Here is a 17732-nt window from a genome sequence, read left to right as displayed (position 1 = left end):
TTTGTATTTTAAATGGTATAGAGTCCAGCAAGTTGTAAAATATTTAATTATAAGCCTAGGTTCTACGGACAAGCTCGATGAATTGCCAATACGAAAAAAAAAACAAAAAACAAAAATAAATACGGACGAACGAAACACAAAATCAACAGAAAAATCAATATCAAACAATCATAATGAAGAAGCACTCCTTTAACAGCAATTGAGATTATAAAAATAAAAATAAAATATTTTTTTAAAATCCTTCCACAATTTTATGCTTAAGCTACCCATTCTTTTAGCCACGCACATTTTTCACAATATGAGAGCACCAATACCGAGATTTACCGTTATTTAAAGCTTTTCCTATATCGTAAAATCGTATAAAATATGTATGTATGTAATATGTTAAATATGTTGTATAAAGTGTCTATGCATCTAAATTTAGCTTCTTATTTAATTTTTAAATAAAGAGAAATTATTTAGATATATAAATATCGTGCGTAAATGCATTTTCTATTGTTAGTAAACAAATCAAATCACATTACATTTTGTAAGTATACATATATATATGTATATATATATTAATTTCTAGCTTGATCATAGTTTGTCGTATACCAGAGCACAGATGCTTGCATAGCTTCCTCGAAATCTGTGAACTTAAAGTCTGGCAAGAGACTGCGTAGCTTTGCATTGGACGCGGTCTTCTTGTATTGCCCATCTGCCTTGCTCGTATCACAGATCAGTTTGCCCTGTAAATATATAAATAATTAAACAATTTACTTATATTAATGCTATACATGTATGAGGTTCCCATTGTTTACCTTAAAGTTAAAGGCCTTTGCTATAGCTTCTGCTACTTCGTAGATTGTCACCTCTGCCGATTCATCGACACTTAGCACTATGGGCTCAACGCTGTTGTAGTGGCGCAGCACCCAGATCATAAGCTTTGCCAAATCCAGGGAGTATATAAACTGACGTAAAGGTTTGCCACTGCCGTAAACAGTAAAGACTTTCTCACTCTCCGGAATTTCTGGCTGCTCTGTTCGTAACTTGTGCATGCGATTGATCATGCCCGGTATGACATGGCTCACATCTGGTTTATAGTTGTCGTGGGGGCCAAATATGTTGCAAGGTATCACAGAGGTATACAAATGACCATATTTATCATGATAAGCATGATTCTGTATATCTATCAGACGCTTGGCATAGGAATAGCCATAGTTGGACACATGCGGTGGTCCATTGTGCACCATCGTCTCGTCGATGGGATAACTTGTATTGTCCGGAAATATGCATGTGGACAGGCAGGAGACAACTTTTGTGCAGCCCAGCTCGTGTGCAGTTTGCAGCACATGATCATTAATCAGCAGATTGTTGCGCTGAAATAGATAACTAAATTTTAAGCTGTTGCAAAACAGGTGCAGAATCACCTTACCAAGAAGTCTAGATTGTTGTTCATATTATGAAACAGTCCACCGACCATGGCAGCCAAGTGTATTACATGCGTTGGTTTCACTTTCTCAAAGAGTGCCTGCGTGGCAACCAGATTCCTAAATTGTTTATAATTATGAAGTCAAGTGTTCTGATATAAACAAAAGAAACTTACGTTAGGTCTGCATCTTTGGAGCCGGCAAAGAACCATTCCTCGTCGTTTGGTTGTTCATTTTTGATAATATCTTGCAGGGCTTGGCCTACCAGTCCCGTGCCTCCTGTTACCAACACCTTTTTCATAATTGTTATTTATTTTATGTTTAATCCACTTCTATCAAAAAGCAATTCAACCACCTGATAGACTCAATAGTGATGGCCCATGAATAACACTTATCGAATGATGAAAAAATACTAAACATGAAATCGGCAGCAATCATTTTTCGATACTTATTTTATTATCAGCCGTTTTGCAGTCAACATTTACGCGCGCCAAGCCTTGCAATGTCGCTTACCAGCACTGCTCAACAGCTGACAAACTTATCGATATCATATTCAATGATAATGAGTTATCTGAAGCTGCGGAACATTAACTTTGTTTTTAGTTATTTGTAATAACCAATTGACTGTAAGGAAATGTACTCAAAATGGTTATTTGCGGAACAGTATTAGTGCGCAACAATTACGAAGATTTCTTTCTAAGCTGTGCTTATTGCAAAAGTGACTGCGATGTCGAAGTGAGTCTGGAAAGATGGCAAGAGTTTGTCTATCATATACGAAATGTACACAAAGAGGAACAAGATGAGGACAAAGCGTCCTGGGATAGCTCACAGGAGCTGAAAACAGAGCCAATGCTTATTGGAAGTGAAGATGATATTGATAATAAAGACTGTTTGACAGAAGCAGCTTTCGTGGATTTACCCAATACATTGAGCGACAGAGAAGACGACGATGATAGCGAATATGATTTTGATGAAGAGGTGAAAAAATTAAAGTGGAATTAATTGTATTTTTAATAACTTTGTAATTCTTTTCCATAGGTGGGTGACGATTGTCAGACTGATGCTGAGGCCCCCATAACCGAAGCAGAGTACAGCAAGAAGAATTTTACACCAATAGTCAAAGTAAATAATTTTATTATTTATCTAAAGAAAAACTGAACGATTTAAAGAAGTTGTATTCTACATATATGCATTTAGTTCAATCCGACATTTTATCGCCGCAATCCACGAATTACGCAATTCATTGAACTCTACAAAGCACAGCCCTGTCTCTGGGATCCCAAAAACGCTTCGTTCAAGGATAAAGGCAAACGTTCAGCTGCCTACGCCACATTAATTGAACAGTTAAAAACAAATATTAATGTGCATTTAACTAATTACAAGCTAAAGAAATGTATAGCCAGTCTGCACAGCCAGTACGCGACGATAAGTCGTCAGAAGCGTACCAAGAAATTAACAAAATTACCTTTGTATTATCATGAAATGTATAGCTTCCTAGGAAAACGCTGTGATGTGGAGGAGGCGGAAAGTGACGACGAAAGCGGGGACAATAAAATTAAGGTACCTCTGTTGAGCGAAATTTCTATTCAATATCTAATAGTAAACTCTTTACAGCTAGTGTTTACCGAAACAAATCCGCTGACAACACAGTTTATAGAGCTGTATTCCAAGTTTCCACAGCTGTACGATCCGACGCACAAGGACTTTGCCAATTTAAGTGAACGTAAATCAGCCTATATATCAATGACTGACCTGCTTGCCATCGAGATACCATTGGGCATTGTTACCCACTATGATGTCTACGATAGTGTGCTGCATTTACGGCAATGGTACTCCCGTCGAATCAAGGGACTGACGGAGACACAGACAATCGGCCTGTTGAAGGCTGAAAAACGATATATTGAGACATGCAAGAGCTTCCTGAGAACGAAAACATTCCGTCAAAAAATACCCTGTGACGTCTGCCAGACCAGCTTTAGCACCGATCACGCTCTGCAGGCGCATCAGTATAGAGCCCATAAGATTGGTGAAGGGGGCTGGTTTAAGTGCACCTTCTGTGAGAATCATTTCGAGCGGCGCTGCCATTTACAGCAGCACAATCAACGTGTGCACATGGGCAAAACGTTTAGCTGCAGTGTTTGCGAGCGCAGCTTCGCATTCGCGAGCCAATTGAGCAGCCATTTGCGGACCCATGACGAGACACATATAGCTAAACCATTTGTCTGCGAGTTTTGTGGCAAATCGTTTAAGCAAAAGATTCAAATGAGCAACCATGTGACGGCTGTGCATACCAAAATACGGGCATTCAAATGCAGCATGTGCCCCAAGGATTTTCTGACAAAACGCGATCTCAAGGATCATATAAAGGCTCATCTAAATATACGCGATAAAGTGTGCGAAATATGCCAGAAAGCGTTCACAAACGCAAATGCTTTGGTCAAGCACCGTCACATCCACAAGGAGAAGACATTGCAGTGCAGTCTATGCAATACGAAATTTTCAGAGCGCGTTAGCTTGGGGGTACACATGAAGCGTACGCATAAAATCATACGCAATAGTTCAAAAGTTGCGGAAACAACGGAAAGCACATTGTACTCAAACACATTCCCACAAACAGAAGATATTTCTAACAAATAAAGACATTTACAAAATTTACTCCCATCGACACTTTACAAAATTTCAGTTTTAAACTTTTGGACGTTTTACAGCACTGCAAGCTGGTAATCGCTAACGAAACAGCTGTTTTTGTTTTGATTGAACACCGCGGCGTGTTAGCTATCCGCAAACGGTTACGTGCATTTTTTGTCTGACTATGAGAGGTCTTTTAATTAAACTTCGCAGGCAATGCGATGTAGCTGTTCTGCATAAAGCATTGACTACGACTTTTAATGGCCGCAGCTCTAACAGAATATGCATTAATTCACGTTTGTTTGCTACCAGTATTCAAGACAATCCAAAACGGGACCCCAATCAACGAGAACGACCCCACTGCAATGTGGGCACTATTGGACATGTAGATCATGGCAAAACAACTCTCACTGCGGCGATAACCAAAATTCAGTCGAAAAAGGGTTTGGCTGATTACATATCGTATGACCAAATCGATCGAGCGCCCGAGGAAAAGGCCCGAGGCATAACCATAAATGCTTGTCACATTGGCTATGCGACCACAGATCGCACCTACGCACACACTGACTGTCCGGGACATGCGGATTATATAAAGGTAGCTTGCTAGCCTAATTTTGTTAGTGCTTACTAACTGAAGGTCTTACAGAACATGATTTCGGGCGCATCGCAAATGGATGGAGCAATATTAGTAGTAGCCGCTACCGATGGACAAATGCCGCAAACTCGGGAACATTTGCTGCTGGCAAAGCAAGTAGGTATAAAGCGCATTGTGGTGTTCATCAACAAGGCGGATCTTGTCGACCAGGAGGTGCTTGAATTGGTAGAAATTGAAATGCGTGAAATGCTGTCGGACTTCGGTTTCGATGGCGTCAACACCCCAGTGATTTGTGGATCGGCATTGCTAGCGTTACGCGATGATCCATCCCCGTTTGGTGTGCCCGCAATCGAGCAGCTTCTAACCCACTGCGATACGTATATACCAACACCCACGCGAGATGTAAAGGGACCCTTTATTCTCCCCATTGATAATGCATTTACGGTGCCGGGTCGCGGTACTGTAGTCGTGGGTACTATAAAGCGTGGCACGATAGCCCGCAATGCAGACGCCGATCTTCTCGGATTCAGCCAGAATTTGAAGACCAGCGTCAGTGATATACAAATATTTCGCAAGAGCGTCCCTCAGGCACTGGCCGGTGAAAATGTGGGCGCTCTGTTGCGGGGTATTAAAATTTCAGCTGTGGAACGCGGAATGCTGCTCTGTGCATCTGGCTCTGAGGATATATCCAATCACTTCGAAGGCTCTATGTACTTGCTCTCACGCGCCGAGGGCGGACGCAACAAGCCCATGCTATCCAAGTACATACAGCAGCTGTTCAGCATGACATGGAATCAGCCAGCTCGTATCGATATAAGTGAGTTGTTTTTATGCCCGAGATGTTGCTAAAATGTCATTACTATCTTCAACATCTTCCAGTTCCACAGGAGTCGATGTTGATGCCTGGCGAACATGGTCAGGTGCGCGTCACACTGCTGCGCAAGATGGTTATGACACCTGGTCAGCCTTTCACCATACGTGAGAATGGAGCCACCGTAGCAACTGGCATGATAACTAATCAACTGCCCTCCCTCGATCTTCCCAAAAATAAGCTTTCCAAGGCACCTGTAATTTGCTAATAGCTTTTACTGAGGCATGCATGTGTAAATCGCCTCTGTACAAATTCTTCATTATAATTTCATTGTACAACTGTATGTGTATGTATAAATATTTATATATAACAAAAAATAAAGGATTTATCATATAATATTTCAAGCAAATGCCAACAGTTAATATTTTTTCTTTTTTTTTCAGTTTCGTTCAGCCTAGTTTCATTTAGGGGACACGCTATTACACGTAAGTTACAAATCAAAAACAAAATAATGTGAGAATACATAAATCGAATACAGCATCGTTACAAATATAGCGCTCTACATGTGTGTGAATATATACTATATATATATATATTTAGATTCTTATTATATTAACATTTACAAGTCTGTATTGCAATCGATTAAGGCAACAAATCGGCCGTTGTATACATACAATTCTATAACATTTCTACGATCATAAAGTACATTTTCTATATATCAATATATGGATATATATACATATATGTATATATATATACATATATATAAATCTTTTAGATGTATAATTTAAGGTACAATGTTAATTTATTATTGCAACTTAGGAATGATATTTTTTAGCGGAGTTTAACTCCAACCACATGATGTACATACATTTTCTTATATACTTTGTTATATTCCGTTGACTGAGATCCCTTTCATAACATGTTTCAAAAATCTATATAAAAGGGATTATAATAAATTTCTATATAAAGGCATGGATTGGGTCTGGCGGTATGAAGCGAAAGTGATAGAATGTAAAATAATATGAATTTGGCTTTAAACTAAACAGGAACTACAAATTACGGCCTATCAAGCTGACAACACTTAACTTCTTCACTCTTAAATAATATAATATAATACAAAACAAGCTGAATTCACGTCAAAATGGCAAACGAACAAAAAATGTTACACGGACTGCCGCACTTAATTTATATTTTCGTGAGGAATTCATCGAGATTTAAGTGTGGTGGCAACTCGATCTCCTCCAATTTGATGTCGCTATACTTGAACATAACCTTAAAGGGATGTATAAAGTTTTGGTCCATTGTAAATTCATCGCTCTCAGCCTGGAAGTTAAACGAAATTACAGTAAACAACATATATAACAGATATCTCTCAGTTACCATTTTGCGTTCATTAAGTATTTGTGTCAATTTATCCAAAAATACATTAGTAATTTCGCTTTCATAATCATCCAGTTTGTATGACTTCATGACCTTTAGCACCTGGGCGGTATTCAGTGATGTACAAAGGTCGCAAATAGTTTGCACATCCTCCTCGCTCTTGCGCGATTGCAGCAGCTGAGAAACTTGATTCAACGGTGCTAATGGAGCAAGCACATCATTCGACTGAAATAAGAAAGGATTCCAGATGAGAGCACTCGATAAGCAACTGATTTTACAGTAACTACTCACCATCTTCTTGTCGCGCACCCAATCCTCAATGCAGCCCAGATTATATCTTATTATCATGCCAGTCTCCCACATGCAGATGTCGCCTCGCAACATTAAGCAATTCAGAGCAACTGCACAGACAAAGTACAGAAGTTGGCTGAAGATCTGCTCAGCGTAGATGTTGTCCAGTCCGAAGTGTTGAAATTGTTTGTAGAAGTGCTCGAGTTGTCCAATTAGCTGTTTCCAAGCTGGCACATTTCCATGAGCGGGTGATGAAGCGTCCATATTTCGATTCCGCATTCCATGCGGATGACGGGTGCGTTGAATCTCATCGTTGTTTAATATGGCCGGAACAATTTTGGGATCTAGCAGACCCTGTATCTGCATGACAAGCGCTTGATACAAATTCACAATTAGGTCAAGAATAACGCGACGATATTCGAAGAGATTGAAGTTCTTCAATTGCTGTTGGTTCTGTTTCTCCGAATTAAACTTAACGTATTCTTCAATATCGCCGTATTGTTTTAATAGGTTCAGTAGTCTAGAAATTGATAGATAAATTTGTTAAACTGCTTTTGGCCAATAAGCGCAAATTGCTTACGTTATAGAATTGACTAGCCAAATTACGCGATTCTCAATGGGATGTGGAGTTCTATGCATTTTCTTAATTTGCATCACAAATTTGCTCAGCAGCTCGCGCACATCATCATCGGCATTGGTCAGGTCAGTATAGCTGCCAAGGGATAAGGAATAAGATCAGTGGATCGAGTAGATAAATTCAAATTGGCAACAGTTTACCGAATACACATAAAGATAAGATATGCAGGGAAGCCAGGTAGTAGGCCAACCACAGTACGTGGCGTTAGACTGCTAAGTAGGCGCTGCAGTATCTTGTCCAGATCGCTGTTGTGGAATTTCATAAGGCCGAGCGGATTTTGAGACTTTTGCTTGGTCACAGTTGCACCGACATCGTTGCTGGTAGTATTATTCGCTGTCTTGTTGCGGCTCATTTCCTCCTCTAGCTGATTCTCCAGCTTGCCGCCATCCTGCCTGTAGGCCTTTAGCTTGGCATTGGCCAGCTTCAGCTCATCCTGAACCAGCAGATATTGAGTTATGGCTTTCTTCAGCTCCAGGCGCAAATAACGATCGTTCTGCTTCAGCGTGTCAATATTTTCATGATCGAACTCGTCTATGCTCTTGAAAAGCACTTCCTGCATTTCATCCTTTTCGTTATTCAAGCGCTCAATGGCCTGTGTCATTTCTATTAGTTTGCTATTGTGTTCCTCGGTTATGGCTTTAAGCTCCGATTCCAATTGCCTGTTCACTAGCTTTTGTGAATGGAATGCCTCCATTAGCTCATGCACATTGCTGGCATCGTTGCCGCGAAGTTGCAAGCTCTCCGGCTCAATGGAACGCAACGTTTGGCTCTGCTGCAGCAGTACAGCCTTTAATTGGATGCATTCCTCTCGCCGCCTACGCACTTCCTCTTGGAGGGCAGCATGTTGAGCTATAAGCACATATGGAAAGAGAGGATGGGGAAAGTGATTGAATTGAATAAAGCAACTGCAACGAATGCGCATTTTCGAATGTTACCATTCAGCTCGTTGATCTCAACACCGTGTTTAATGCTCGTTCGCAGCTGATCGTAGTCGCTGCGCAGCTTCTCGTTCTCTACCTCAAGCTCGGACACGCTATGATGGCAGGTGTGTGGCAACAATATACATAATATACATAATTTGTAATTAGACTAAAGCTAACTATATAGGCGTGTGTGTATGCATATGAATTACAAGTTGCAAAAAGCGCGTTACTTACCGGAAAGAATCCTCTGTGGGCTTATTGCGACTAGCCAGCTTAACATATTGCTCCTGCAAGCTCCTGTGCTTCTGTTTCTCTTCCTCAAGTATCGCGCGCAGCTTGACCACAATGCTAGTATTGTCCAGGAAGGAGTCTGTAAGCAATACAATAACAATTGTTACAACTATCTCAAGCATATGCCAGTCGGTATAGCAATACCGTTCTTATTCCTCATATCAGGAAACCTGTTTATGTCTAGCGTATTTTTAGCAGAGCCGTAACCCACATCATCCTCGTTCTGACTGGATGCATTGCTGGCGGTGCGTGTGTGATGCATGTTAAAGGCGCCGATGCCATTCTGTTGCTGCTGAAATTGACTGAGCTCCTCCTTCAGCTGATAGTTCTCGTTCTCGATCACCTCCTTGTCCTTGATGGCGCGCTGATAGGCTTCGTTGAGCTCTTTGTTGTCTATCTCGGTTAGCATGAGCTCCTCGTGCTCTCGCTGACTGCCCTCAGCACTCTTTGCCATTTCAATCATGGAGTCCACCTGCTTGCGCAACTCAGTGTTTTCCGCGCACCACACTTGCTTCTGCTGGTTCCATTCCTCCTGGGAATGACCGTTCTCCTCCAGCAATTGCATTTTCTCATCGCGCTCCGATTCCAGCTGCTTATTTAACGCCTCAATCAGCTTGTCCTTATCCAGACAAGCAGCCTTAATATTCTTGAACTCATGTTCCAAGTTCTTTTTCATTTCCAGTTTCATTCTGTAAAGATCAGGCCTTTAGAGCAAGGTTAATAACAAGATTTTTTATACAAACTTTAGAACGCTTATCTCGCTGGTCTTGTGCTTTAGGGCGCTGTTGTCCCGATTGAGTTCGTCGATGCGTTGCTGCATGGAGATGATCTTGTTCTCCAATCCCATGTACTTATTCTCCATATGGGAAATGGTCTTTGCCTCGGCCTTCATGCGCTTGAACTTGCGGCGGGCCAAAAAGCGCCTTACAGCAGCCTGACAAATAATGATGCTACGCCGGCGTTTCTGATAAGCGCGACGTGCTAGAACGCCACGCACAAAGCGTTGGATTTGCACAGCTCGGAAGTAGTCCCGCATGGCATAGAATCGATTGCGTGCCAGCATGCCTCTTGCATATTGCTGTATGCCGGCAACCGAGTGGCACAGACGTAAGTAGCGACGACGGCATAGCCAGCCACGTGCATACTTGGATAATATCAGCGCAGCGCGCGCCTCTCTTAATTTCTGGGCACGCAATCTGGCCATATAGCCACGTGCATGACGCTGTATGCCGAAGATGACGGTTTGAAGTTTGACGTAGCGGCGGCGCTTAATAAAGCGTCGCACCACCGATTGCACGATAGTGATGTATTTCTTGCGAAGATTGGCGCGCACCTGCTCCAAATAGGCCACCTGGCCGGCTCTAAAGAAGATCTGGGTATTGCCAAAACGGTATTTGTCCTCGTCCTGTATCCACTTGAGCACAATGTTACGGCACGATTGCTTCATATCATTCTTATCAATTTGGCTGCGATGTGCCAGCAGCTGATAACGCATATAGAAATCGGGATAAAGCCAGCGAGATGGAAAGCCAGCAGCTGAAATGCGCACAGTTTCCAGAACTCCACAGGCTCGCAACTGTTGTATAATCTTCGCGGTCTCCCATTTAAAAGCAATCTTGTCATCGTTGGGCTGCAGACGAACGTAAGCTGCTTAAGAGACGTATTTATATATATATATATATTAATTCCTACCTTAATGCAGCGCACATAGTGCGGCGTTGTGGAATGTAACGTTGAGATGAGTGAGGCCAGACTCTCCTGAAACTGTGAGCCAACAGTTTTCTTATGCTGTTTGGACGGCACCACCTAGGCAAAGAAGTTAACATTAAACACACTATCTAATGCATAAGAGACATATAGTAAAAGCTGTTTATAAGACAAATAACTAACTCTTCGACGTGTCTCGTTGAGTTGCTGTTGACCCAGTTTGGCGATACAGTGGACAGTGAACAGTGGACAGTGTGTGATAGACAACAAGCGTATGGAAATACAAATGAGCAATACAATTATTACAAATAGCTTAAATAAGCCGTCGAGTTTTGTTGACTGCACGTGCCGAGTCACCCACCTGTTTACGATTAGCACTAATTACAACGCGCCCACCTAAGGTGGTTGCAATCTTATTAGTATCCGTGCCAAGAGTGTCCACCTCTTCGAGGTTCATCACTTGTTTGCATAGCAACATGTTTGACTGTGCCAGCACATTGGTCAGCTCCTTGGACACCGTATCGCGATTCTTCTCCAGAAAGCCATTCACATCGTACTCAACCGTGTCCGAAAAGTGTTTAATAAAGAAACCTGAAGTACAGGAGAGAGATGTGTATTTTGCAGCTTATTGAACCAGCTGGTACAATGCTCACTTGTGGTGCCAAAGCGCGGCTTCTCAAAGTGTGGAAATTTGTTGCATTTCTCTACAAGCTTAACCGCCCAGCTCTCATCTGAACCTTTGGGCATCTGTAAGGCAACGGTTATTACAAAACATTCACACGCAAAGTAAAGCAAATTTTAGCTATTTACTCTGCACTCCTCGTCGAGCAGATCTAGCACACCCAAACGAAATTCAATAAGATCAATGCAGGGCTGGTTGTCATAGAAATCGATCATGGTCCAGGTAATACCTTCTTTGAGGTACTCCTCCTGTTCCAGCTTGAAGACATGCTGGTTGAATTGCTGCTGGAGCTTTTCGTTCGCATAGTTTATGCAAAACTGTTCAAACGAGTTCACTTCGAACGTTTCGAAGCCGTAGATATCGAGGACGCCAATGAAGCTGCACTGTTTGCTACCGTTATGCAAGTTCTTATTCAGCACATTGACTATATACTGGAATAGCTTCGCATATATGTGCTTGGCCAGCGCATCTCGCGCTGCCAGCGCCATCTCTTTGTTATTCGGTATCAGCACATATTCATTAACCGACTCTATCTTACGCATCAATAGCCAGCGACGCAAATCATCAGCATTTATCTTTAATAGATCGCCAGTTACTTGCAAATGCAGATCGTTTTGCTGCAATTATTTGAGAGTTGACTCACAATTGAGTGATGGGGTGATGGGGGGCGGAATGCCTCGGCTACTTACAAATATATCACAAGAATCGGTGTCTTCCTCATCGCTGCCTTCCTTGTACTTTTTGGACACCTCCATGTTGCCCAGATGTAGGATGCCAGCCAAAATCTTTACTATGTCAGCGATTTGTTGTATTGAGAAGCCCAACACAGTCATTGCTTGGACGGTCTCGTTAAACTGATCGGCATCAGAGATGCGTTCAATGTCTGGCGAGCCGCCCATGTTTAAGAACTGATAATTATCCTGATGCTCTGCAAGATTATAAGTTATATATATTACTGTCAAGAATCTTACTATATAATTGGACTAGAAGGCTTACCCAGGACTAGTTCTGGATATTTGGCACGCGCGGCACAAAGCTGATAGAATATATGATAATTGCGCTCGCCCTGCGCCTGATACACCACACGAGACTTCTCCAGCAGGTAGGTGTGCATGGTGGCCCCCTGGAGATACATGACGCCCATCTGGTTGGTGAATAGCAACTTGGTGAACTTGCCGAAACGGGAGCTATTGTCATTGCGAGTTGTTTTGGCGTTGCCAAAGGCCTCCATGATCGGTGAAGATGCCAGCACCTTGCGCTCGACCTGTGTCTCCGATTCGGACCCACCGACGGCAGCAAAGTAGCGCATTGCATACTTTGCAGACACCGTCTTGCCCGCGCCCGATTCGCCGCTAACAATGATGCTCAGATTACAATTCTCACGCTCCAGCTTGGTGTACGCCTCCTCCGCTAGGGCAAAGATGTGCGGCTCCAGGTCGCCCATGGCATGTCCGCGATAGGCCCGTATAATATTCGGGCCATATAGTGGTAGATCCGCGTACGGATTGATAGCAACCAGAATGATGCCACAATAGGTATAAATTATTTGACGCTCGCAAAAGCGTACACGTAAATTGTATAGCACACCGGGCTCATGCAGATACGATAGAGTGGTTAGGTCGTTTTGGCCCACGAGAATGGCTGGATTACGCAGCGGAGGTAAGTTACTGCCATCTGGTTTCAAGTTAATCTGGCTCAAAGCACCCGATTCGGTTTGAATTTTCAATATATTGTCACCCTTGCGATAGCTCTCCTCCAATGTGGCACTCTCCCACACCTGTTCCGCATGGGGTATCCAAATCTTGGAACCCTAAAAAAGTGGCGACAAAGAGAAAGCGAGAGCTATAAATCAAAACATTGAACATGACCTGGGTCAAGTTTACAACGATTGCACACACTGCCACGCAGCCTTAGCAGCCTAAAGCCAGAGCTCAAATTCTGCCCCCGCTTCCACAACTTCTCGCCTTACTCCAGCACACAGATTCACACGCTCACTCAACTCAATGGTGATTGAAGCCCATGCACACACAAGCATGACACGCTTATCAGCGCGAAGTTTTTTTTTGTTTTGATTTTGATAAGCAGATGATTCATTTCTAAACATATTTTTTCTACTCCAAAAATGCAACATGACATCAATAAGGGTTGACCTGGAAGACACTTGTAAGAAATGAAGAAATGCAAAACGAAATGAAATTGGCGCACACACACATGCACATACACCACACACACAGCACACACACACACATATGCAGCGCACGTTGTTATTGTTATTATGTATGCGTTTTTATAAGCCTCCCATTCTTAACACTATGAGGCTAGCTGACGTCGACGACGACAGCGCGCAATTGCCAACAATGCACTTGTAGGGCATCAATATAATGTGTAAATGTGTACCTTTGCGTATAGCATCTCCTCGCTTGACATGATTGCAGCAGCAGCTGTAGTAGCAACAGAAGTGTCGTGTTGTCCAAGTGCCTAAGTACAGCTTCGCCGGGCACTCAATACTCTGCTTCGACGTACCGCCTTACTTCTACCGCGCACGGTGCAATTGAAATGTGCATAAAACCCGTTATTTCTGTCTTCTCAATTCCAATTTGGGGCCCAGGAAATATTTTTTTAAATTCACTTTTATTTTTACTGTTTTATTTTATTTCGTTTGTTTTCTTGTTAATTTTACTTGAAAAGTTATTGAGACTTATCTAAAAAATCAAAAAATAATTTTGGTTAACTTTTTAGTATAGGCCTGATTATTTGAAAAATTTTGCTACATTGGTAATTTAGAAGACACTGCCAACAATAAACACTGCTCGCCCCGGTCCCGTGTCTAAACTAAGTCTGACTGACATAGAATGTTGTGTTGCCAAAAAGGGCAGGGTTGCCACATGGTTCTACTGTTCTGGCCAAGTTAACAATGTTACAAACAATTGGCATGTGTTATGGGTTGACTACTTGTATATTTGAAATGTGCACTTGCAGCTGTTGTACCATATTTCATTACCATTTTCATCGCGATTATTCGAATTGGAGTTTTTCGCGGCAATTGCTAAGTTTACACTTTACAACACTGCCTAGTTCACTACTGACGTTCACTAGCACTGCACATACGCTTTACAGCTGCAGCTGTCAACATTTCCCGCGCAAAGCCAAAGACAGCGCGTTCCTCAACAAACAAGGTCGGGAAGTGGTGCTATTTTTTGTGAAATACTTGGAAGCAAAAACGAGAACTTAAAAAATGTCAAGTCCTGCTAGATCGCCCAGTGTCAGATCTGGCACACCGAAGCAAGGAGCGCGCACACCCACACGACGTAAATTTTGCATGCACCTTTGAAATTATATTTATTAACAATACATGTTTGTATAGGAATTGCTACACAGGATGTTGATACACCCATGCGAATGGGCCCTGGACGTGTGCCCGGCAGGGCATCGGATAACATTAGTCTGCCGCCCACGTCGCCAGCTAATGTTAGCTTGCCCGCAACGAGTCCGGCTCGAGGCTTAGGCGGCATGAGCGAGATCGACTTGAGTTCTCCGCTGAACTATGGCACGCCCAGTTCCATGGGTTCCATACGTACACCACGCTCCGGTATACGTGGCACTCCATTACGTGCACGTCCAGATATACGCACGGATAAGCGCATACGCCAAGTGGCCATTGGCGGCACATCCGGTGTAAGAAATTTTGTTTTCTTAAATATTACATGTGGAATATACTATAAATCATATACGTTTACAGCTGGATCCCATAGCCGAAAAGGGTTCAGAGACCGATCCAGTGTCGGAGTCTTCGGCAGCTCCCCAGCTGGTTGTCTGGGGCACTAATGTGGTTGTTAGTCAATGCAAGTCAAAGTTCAAATCATTTATTATGCGCTTCATCGATCCAAGTGCGGAACAGGATGAGATCTCGGAGAACATTGATGTCAATCAACCACTATACCTACAAAAGCTAGAGGAGATCCATACGCTGGAGGAGCCCTATCTGAATCTAAATTGTGCGCATTTGAAAACATTTGATCAGGACTTGTACCGGCAGTTAATATGCTATCCACAGGAGGTGATTCCCGGCTTTGATATGGCCATCAATGAGATGTTCTTTGAACGTTATCCGGCCGCTCAGCTAGAGCATCAGATTCAGGTGCGACCTTTCAATGCAGATAAGACGCGTAATATGCGCTCTCTGAATCCCGAAGATATGGATCAATTGATCAGCATTAGCGGCATGGTCATTCGCTCCTCGAACGTTATACCCGAAATGCGTGAAGCGTTCTTCATGTGCAACATATGCTCCTTCTGCACCACCGTCGAGGTGGATCGCGGTCGCATAGCCCAGCCAACGCTGTGCACCAATTGCAACACCAATCACTGCTTCCGCATCATACACAATCGCAGCGAGTTCACAGACAAACAGCTCATCAAGCTGCAGGAATCACCCGATGACATGGCAGCTGGCCAGACTCCCCACAATGTCTTGCTATATGCCCACAACGACCTGGTGGATAAAGTGCAAGCTGGCGATCGTGTCACAGTTACTGGCATCTATCGTGCCACACCTCTAAAAGGCAAAGGGCAGAATGTGAAGAGTGTGTACAAGACGCACGTCGATGTGGTTCACTTCCGTAAGGTGGATAACAAGCGATTGTATGAGGAGGAGGAAGGGTAAGCAGTTACGATGATCTGCTAGCTGAACACTCCTGAGTTATTAACTATCAATCCCCTTGCAGCAAGGATCACATATTTCCGCCAGAACGTGTGGAGCTGCTGCAATTGCTGTCGAAGAAGCCCGATATCTATGATCGCTTGGCCCGTGCTATTGCACCCTCAATCTATGAGAATGATGATATTAAGAAGGGCATTCTGTTGCAGCTCTTCGGCGGCACTAAGAAGAAGCACTCGACGCTTGGCCGCCAGAACTTCAGGTCTGAAATTCATTTGCTGCTCTGCGGTGATCCCGGCACATCCAAGTCCCAAATGTTGCAGTACGTCTTCAATCTGGTGCCGCGCTCACAGTATACATCGGGACGCGGCTCCTCAGCTGTGGGCTTAACTGCCTATGTTACCAAGGATCCAGAGACACGCCAACTAGTGCTGCAAACGTAGGTGATCCGTATTCCCTATGTAAACTATATACTAAAAGATTTGTTCATTTCTAGTGGAGCCCTAGTGTTGGCTGACAATGGTGTTTGTTGCATAGATGAGTTCGATAAGATGAACGATTCTACACGCAGTGTCCTGCACGAGGTGATGGAGCAGCAGACTTTGAGCATTGCTAAGGCAGGCATCATTTGTCAGTTGAATGCAAGAACATCAATTTTGGCTGCCGCAAATCCCGCAGAGTCGCAATGGAATAAGCGTAAAAATATCATTGATAATGTCCAATTGCCCCATACCTTGCTTTCGCGTTTTGACTTGATTTTTCTGGTACTGGATCCTCAAGATGAGGTCTTTGATAAACGTCTGGCAAGCCATTTGGTATCTCTTTACTATGTGACCCGCCATGAGGAGGAGGACACCATGTTTGTAAGATTTAGAACATACCATTTGAGAGCTCCTATTAATTCCTTCGTTTGCAGGATATGAGCGTGCTGCGTGACTACATTGCCTATGCTCGTGAACATCTGTCGCCTACTCTCTCGGATGAGGCACAACAGCGTCTGATCCAGGCGTATGTGGACATGCGCAAGGTAGGCGCGGGACGTGGTCAAATCTCAGCTTATCCCAGACAACTGGAGAGTTTGATTCGTTTGTCCGAGGCACATGCCAAGGTTCGTCTGAGCAACGCGGTGGAGCTGCAGGATGTGGAGGAGGCTTGGCGCCTGCATCGTGAGGCCTTGAAGCAATCGGCTACGGATCCGTTGTCGGGCAAAATCGATGTTGGTATCCTCACCACCGGTTTGTCTACGGCAGCTCGTAAGAAACGCGCCGATCTAGTGGCTGCCATCAAGGAAAATCTTAAAAAGAAGGGTAAAGTGCCAACTGTGCCGTACCAGAAATTATTCAAAGAGATCAAGGAGTCTTCTCAAATTGTAAGTTCATTTTCAATATTCGCTAAATTGAATACTAATTCAAATACATCTCTATTTTAGTTGATAACCCGTGAACAGTTCGAAGATGCTCTGAAAGAAGTTCAAGATGAAGGTGCCATAGTTGTTATGGGCAAGAACACTATTCGAATCTGTTAATTTCACATACAAAAAAAAACTCATTCATTCCTAGTTTTAAGGACAAAAGTTTATAAATAAAGATCATGTTTTAAAATATAGACAAATTTTATTTCGATAACTATCTAGTGCGCGCCGATTACTTGATTGTAAACGATTGAAAACAGTGTTACCGTCATACGGTATATAAAAATACCCGCAAAATATGCTTACG

General features: G+C 43.0%; 5 protein-coding genes across 8 annotated transcripts; 3 read left to right on the top strand and 2 right to left on the bottom strand.

Moving 5' to 3' along the window:
• Positions 1-560: 560 nt before the first annotated feature.
• Positions 561-1713, bottom strand: LOC111604137 (probable GDP-L-fucose synthase). Its single transcript, XM_023322055.2, has 4 exons — positions 1586-1713; positions 1415-1529; positions 801-1358; positions 561-728 (listed from the first exon to the last, which is right to left on the bottom strand). The coding sequence occupies exons 1-4, from the start codon at positions 1708-1710 to the stop codon at positions 561-563; spliced, it is 966 nt and encodes a 321-aa protein (XP_023177823.2). The 5' UTR covers positions 1711-1713.
• A 263-nt stretch (positions 1714-1976) lies between these two features.
• Positions 1977-4070, top strand: LOC111604135 (zinc finger protein 484). The gene is made up of 4 exons (XM_023322053.2): positions 1977-2387; positions 2448-2531; positions 2607-2969; positions 3024-4070. The coding sequence occupies exons 1-4, from the start codon at positions 2055-2057 to the stop codon at positions 4044-4046; spliced, it is 1803 nt and encodes a 600-aa protein (XP_023177821.2). The 5' UTR covers positions 1977-2054; the 3' UTR covers positions 4047-4070.
• A 67-nt stretch (positions 4071-4137) lies between these two features.
• Positions 4138-5776, top strand: LOC111604136 (elongation factor Tu). Its single transcript, XM_023322054.2, has 3 exons — positions 4138-4632; positions 4684-5449; positions 5512-5776. The coding sequence occupies exons 1-3, from the start codon at positions 4222-4224 to the stop codon at positions 5709-5711; spliced, it is 1377 nt and encodes a 458-aa protein (XP_023177822.1). The 5' UTR covers positions 4138-4221; the 3' UTR covers positions 5712-5776.
• A 505-nt stretch (positions 5777-6281) lies between these two features.
• Positions 6282-14197, bottom strand: LOC111594024 (unconventional myosin-Va). 4 transcript variants are annotated; one of them, XM_023307131.2, is made up of 18 exons: positions 14129-14145; positions 13755-14059; positions 12354-13167; positions 12047-12285; positions 11486-11974; positions 11329-11422; positions 11037-11266; positions 10859-10882; positions 10661-10774; positions 9712-10598; positions 9113-9657; positions 8912-9047; positions 8690-8787; positions 7895-8603; positions 7698-7829; positions 7118-7637; positions 6827-7051; positions 6282-6769 (listed from the first exon to the last, which is right to left on the bottom strand). In XM_023307131.2, the coding sequence occupies exons 2-18, from the start codon at positions 13782-13784 to the stop codon at positions 6632-6634; spliced, it is 5424 nt and encodes a 1807-aa protein (XP_023162899.2). In that variant the 5' UTR covers positions 13785-14059; positions 14129-14145; the 3' UTR covers positions 6282-6631. The 4 variants fall into 4 exon arrangements, with proteins under 4 accessions (XP_023162899.2, XP_030081316.1, XP_023162900.2 ...); XM_030225456.1 differs by having other exon boundaries at positions 13755-14196; XM_023307132.2 differs by lacking the exon at positions 10859-10882 and having other exon boundaries at positions 6283-6769; positions 13755-14196.
• Positions 14198-14438: 241 nt separating this feature from the next.
• LOC111594025 (DNA replication licensing factor MCM4) lies at positions 14439-17625 on the top strand. The gene is made up of 7 exons (XM_023307134.2): positions 14439-14665; positions 14722-15032; positions 15097-16016; positions 16082-16453; positions 16511-16877; positions 16931-17383; positions 17444-17625. The coding sequence occupies exons 1-7, from the start codon at positions 14593-14595 to the stop codon at positions 17537-17539; spliced, it is 2592 nt and encodes an 863-aa protein (XP_023162902.1). The 5' UTR covers positions 14439-14592; the 3' UTR covers positions 17540-17625.
• Positions 17626-17732: the final 107 nt, after the last annotated feature.

This window comes from Drosophila hydei, unplaced genomic scaffold (assembly GCF_003285905.1).
Source record: "Drosophila hydei strain 15085-1641.00,03,60 unplaced genomic scaffold, DhydRS2 tig00008134-arrow-pilon, whole genome shotgun sequence".
Lineage (NCBI taxonomy): Eukaryota > Metazoa > Arthropoda > Insecta > Diptera > Drosophilidae > Drosophila > Drosophila hydei.
This window is presented reverse-complemented; position numbering and strand designations above follow the sequence as displayed.